At 35.5% G+C, this 4,892-nt stretch overlaps 1 protein-coding gene across 1 annotated transcript in view; it reads right to left on the minus strand.

Annotated features, from left to right (window-relative positions):
• The window catches only part of GTF2H1 (general transcription factor IIH, polypeptide 1, 62kDa), a 28,901-nt gene that overhangs the window by 14,731 nt on the left and 9,278 nt on the right, over window positions 1-4,892 (minus strand). Inside the window, exons 5-7 of the mRNA XM_006892027.1 lie at window positions 3,726-3,875; window positions 3,468-3,547; window positions 703-921 (exon numbers count right to left, since the gene is read on the minus strand). Coding sequence (XP_006892089.1) covers window positions 703-921; window positions 3,468-3,547; window positions 3,726-3,875 — 449 coding nt within the window. The remainder of the gene's footprint in view (window positions 1-702; window positions 922-3,467; window positions 3,548-3,725; window positions 3,876-4,892) is intronic.

The raw sequence follows: 4,892 nt of genomic DNA on the forward strand, positions 1-4,892 counted from the left end.
ACACACACACACACACACAATTTAAAAAAACCAAAACACCAAAACAAAAAATCCTCAACCAAAAAAGGTTTATATAAATCTTTGCACTCATTTTTAAATGTATAGAAAGGGAATACTGCTAGACTAAAAGGCAAGGTATTTATATTTTTGAGACATTGCCAAATTGCCTTTTAACACGATTTTAACATAATTTACTTGTACACAAACACAAAGAAATAACTTGGTAAAGTTGTAAGAAATAATATTCAAGTAGCTATCTGCTTCCATTTCCTCATTTGAAATTTTTTTTCTAATATTTAATGAGAGGGCTTTTTTCCTAGCTTTGAAATGTTAGGTTTAACATGGCGGACAAAGCATTATTTTTTAAAAATCATGCAAATGAAATGTCCTTCTATCATATTGCCAGAAAACAAAGCCATGTGCCAATTTGTGTGTATCTGTATATACGAAAGAGAAAGCACGCGCGCGCACACACACACACACACACACACACACAAATATAAAAAATAGCTAAGAGATTAAGTTGATTGGCAAGCCAAAGTTGAAAAGCACTCTTTTCTAATGATTTTACTCCAAGTACTTAGTATTGTGGTTATGAAAAACTGAGTCACCTGTAAAAAGAATTACTAGAAAGTACTAGGAGTTATGAACCGTTAATTGGAGCAACTGCAATCCCAAATGGAGTTGACTTTTGGCCCATACCCTTTTGACTGCTGGCTGAAAGCTGTCTGCATCTCTCAAATTCCCATCCACATTGCTGGGCTCATTGTTTTGTTCATTTTGTGCTTCTCGTTTCCTGAGGCCAGCTGCCAGGACCATGGCGCTGTGATGGTTAAATCTCTTGATGATGGCAGCATTACTATTTTCCTTTATAGATTTAGATGAGTTGGAAGCAGATGGTACAGAGGAAATGCCATAGCCCTATGAAAGAAAATTCAGATAAAAAAACCAAAATAAGGTTCTAATTTTGTCTAAGTCTGGTTGAAAGGCTTTGCTGCTTGAAATATTACTAAAGGCTTACAGGAATGTATTAAAAAATTAAGAGACATTTTACATATCAAGGAAATATCACTTCTTTTAGCATCATAAAACCATTAATATTAAATTGTACATTTTTCTTCTTATAAGTACTGGTTTATTGAGTAAAACATTAAGTGAAGTACAGTAATACAAACAAAAAAGCAAAAACAATCATGGACTATAGAGTCAGAAGATAGGGATTCACATTCTGGCTCTAACACACTAACACAAACTTGAAGTCAGTCCTGGTAACCCCATGTGTCACAGAGCACAAATGCTGTAAAGAATTTCTTCAGCTGTAGCAGGAACACAAAAATACAAGCAGGCCTGTTTTCTGGGGTACCACTGGGTAGGACTGAATTGCTATTAGGCTAGCAGGTGTACCACATAAGGACCTTACTATCAGTTTTATAAAATGGGATACTGAAGAATGAACTATTTTTAAAATAAGCACTGATGCACAGTATGCATTAGGCCCTAACATACAAAGCTGATGAACATCTTACACATAGAAACTTAAATTGTAATTACTGAGAAGCTAGGAAGTTAGAAGCTAGGAAGTTAGAGGTTTTATCCATGTGGTTCTACTTGAAAAGAGAAAGGTTAGGAAAACCTGTTTGAGTGCCATCGTATGGGGTTTGTCAGGCAGGCACAGTTCAGGGAGGGGGGACTGGTTAAGTATGGAAATACCCACTACAATCCCAGAGGTATGCGGTTCAAATCCACCAGATGCTCTGCTGGAGAAAGAGGGGGCAATCTCCTCCTGTACCAGTCAGATCTGATTTGACGGTACACATAAAAATAATACAATAAAAATTAAAAAAAAAAAAAAGTATGGAAATACCATGTATTATTGCCTCATAGCTTTTAATTTTAATACAGCTGAAATGAAAGGTGGGTCAAGGATAAGTGAGACAGGTATAAAAAAGATGATAAAAAGAACTCAAATGGTATTCGTTAGTTTACAGATATTAAATGTCTAACTTATGGCATGTGCTAGGAGTGTACCAATAAGAACAAAGTTTGCTTTATTAAACTTGGATTATACTGAGAGAATACTGATAATTATGGAATAATCAAAGACTCCCTTCTAAAACACATGAAGATGAGATGGTAAAAAAAAATTTAAATGGAAAGAGCAAGCAGACAGCTGGATTCAGGATTCTGGAGCTCTGGGGTTAAAATAAAAATGAAAACAAAAACCAAAACCACATACACCATCAAACTTGTTTTCAAGTGGCTTCTGACTTGTAACAGTGGATAGGGCAGAACTGCCTTGTGGCCCTTTCAATAGTGTAAACTGTCACGGAAGGAAATCTTTCTCTCTTGGGGCAGCTGGTAGGTTAAAACTAACCTTTTAGTACCTGGTTGCTTTAGGATTTGTAGCAATCCTATAAGATAATTCAGTGGTCAGGAAGTGTGAGGATGGCACAGGGTTCAGATCTGTTGTTCACAGGGTTGCTATGGATTATACTCTACTTGACAGCATTTAATTATATTGCTATTTTATATGTTAAATGAAATAGGTTATAGGTTAAATAAAAGGTGAAGAATTTAAGTCAGACAGCTTTTCTTCTTTGTATTTAAAAAATATAGACCAAAAGCACTGGGGGGAAAAAATTCTATGGTGATAAGTTTCATTTTCTTAGAATGATTTGGAAGATGTTTATAACGTGTTGAGGTTAATCAGAAGATATGACTAAACTCCATCAAGGAAATGATTCACCTGAGCACCAGGGATTATACTAGTTTTCTCAAGGGTGGGGAGAGAACAAGCATGATTACATAACCAGCAGCATAAAAGCCAAATGAAAGGTAAAAAAATGAACACATGAGAGTGAAGAAACAATGGACAATGGTAAATCCACAGCTAGGAGTTAAGATGCAGGAAGCTAATTAGCCTCACAAAGACCACTTCTTTCCCCTCTCCCCCATAAGTATCTGTAGGTCTATAGTATAGAATTTGTGGTGGCTCACATTTGATGGTCTAGCTGATGAAAAATAATGGAGTTAGCATGGAATAAGGGTCACCAAAATATGACAAAATAAAAGTTTCCCTTTCCTTTTTAACTGATACTTATTTATCTTTCATTAGATGAAATGTTAGCTAGAGGATCAAATTGGACTCATCACCAAGCTATTTTCATTATAATCTAAAGATGTGTTGATAAGAGAGGCAGTAAATTTACATTACAAAAACTTCAACTCATACTGTGCTCAGCCTGCAGTTGTGAGAATAATTAAGACTTGGAAGAATGTCCAGGATTTCCTCTGAAGGCACGTTTAATAGTAAATAATGCTGCTGAAAAGACTACAGATAAATGACTATCAATAGTATTCTGCTTGCTTTGCAATTTGACAAGTGTAACAGGTGGATGTATGTCAATTTTAAAATATAAATCTAGTGAAGATGAGAAATATTTCCTCTGACAAATACTTCTACTTACCTCATCTAATGGTTTATCTTCCAAAGCTGTCAAATCTAATAGTGGGTTTTTCACTCCCAATGAAACCATTGTTTTTAGTCCTAGAAAACCAAGAAAATAAAAAGGTGATTTAATTGTTCTTTCAGGAGTGGGGGGAAAACCCCAAACCCACATAAAAAAACCCCAACAAGATAAATAAACAACACACAAACAAAAATCAAACACAGTAGCAGCTCTGTGATGACAAAGTTTAAAGAGTGTACTAGGATAGAGAATTACCTTTTTCATCTATTTTGGCACATTCTGCAAAAAGGTCCTTTGACCCTGTATTCAGTCGATCTCTGTGAAAATAATGGGACTGGGAAAAACGTGTCCAGAATTCTTTTTCTGTCATATTGTGGGGAACATTTTCTGCATATTTCATTTTCACTATGGAGGAAAAAACCCCAAAGCCAAGAAAACACATTAGTCATATAATGAATATCACTTAAAACCCCTTAAATCAAACAACTAAAATACAGACCAACAGCTAAAACTAGATTATGAATCTGTACCACTTTACATATAGGATCATATAATTGGGTACTACTAATATAAACTGTAATGTGACAGATCATGCATGCATGATATACTGCCTCTATGAATCTTTAGAAATTAGAAAGAAAACTCTACATTGTATCAATTAAAAGTTTAGCAGAATTTTTAGTAGTTTATTACCATTTTTAATAGAAATAGCAAAAATCTGTGAGTCAGAAAGAGCTGATTTTGTGTATATGGTCATTTATGTACGTGATCTCTCAGGTCAAGGCACTCTGTCAGGTGCTGGAGGTATAAATATTATAATACTCAGGCCTGCTACCCAGAAACTTAAGTCTCCGGAGTATAGCTTAAAATGCCAAGTTTATGGAGCCAGAGTATCTGAGTTTAAAATTATAGTATGATCACTTACTATAGGTGTGACCTTGGGTACATTACTCTTTCCACCTTGATCAACTCATCTGTAAAACAAGGGTAGTAAGCATACCTCCTCTGCAGAGTTGTTATGAGGATTAAATGAATTAATAATGCACAAACCCCTTAGAATAGCATAGACAATCCACTGCCATAGCGCTGATTACAACTTATTAGTGACCCTTTATGGGGTTTCTGAAACAGTGGAAGGGGACTGACAATCTTTCTCCTATGAGTACACAGTAAACTGGAATTGTTGACCTTTCAGTTAGCAATAGACATATGCACTATGTCACCAGGGCTCTTTTTAAACATGTTGTGTATCACAGAGTTGGAAGTGACTCATAGCTGACCCTCCAGTGTGTTTTCAGAGGATATAAATAAGAAAGAAAGAGACTGTCCATCTTTCTCCCATGAAGCAGCCAGTGGCTTGAAATGTGTGCCTTAAAAGTTGGCAGTACGCGACTTGCAGCAATGAATCTGTTTTTTTTTTTA

Source organism: Elephantulus edwardii, unplaced genomic scaffold (assembly GCF_000299155.1).
Source record: "Elephantulus edwardii isolate Elephantulus edwardi_28Jun2011 unplaced genomic scaffold, EleEdw1.0 scaffold00109, whole genome shotgun sequence".
Taxonomy (NCBI): domain Eukaryota; kingdom Metazoa; phylum Chordata; class Mammalia; order Macroscelidea; family Macroscelididae; genus Elephantulus; species Elephantulus edwardii.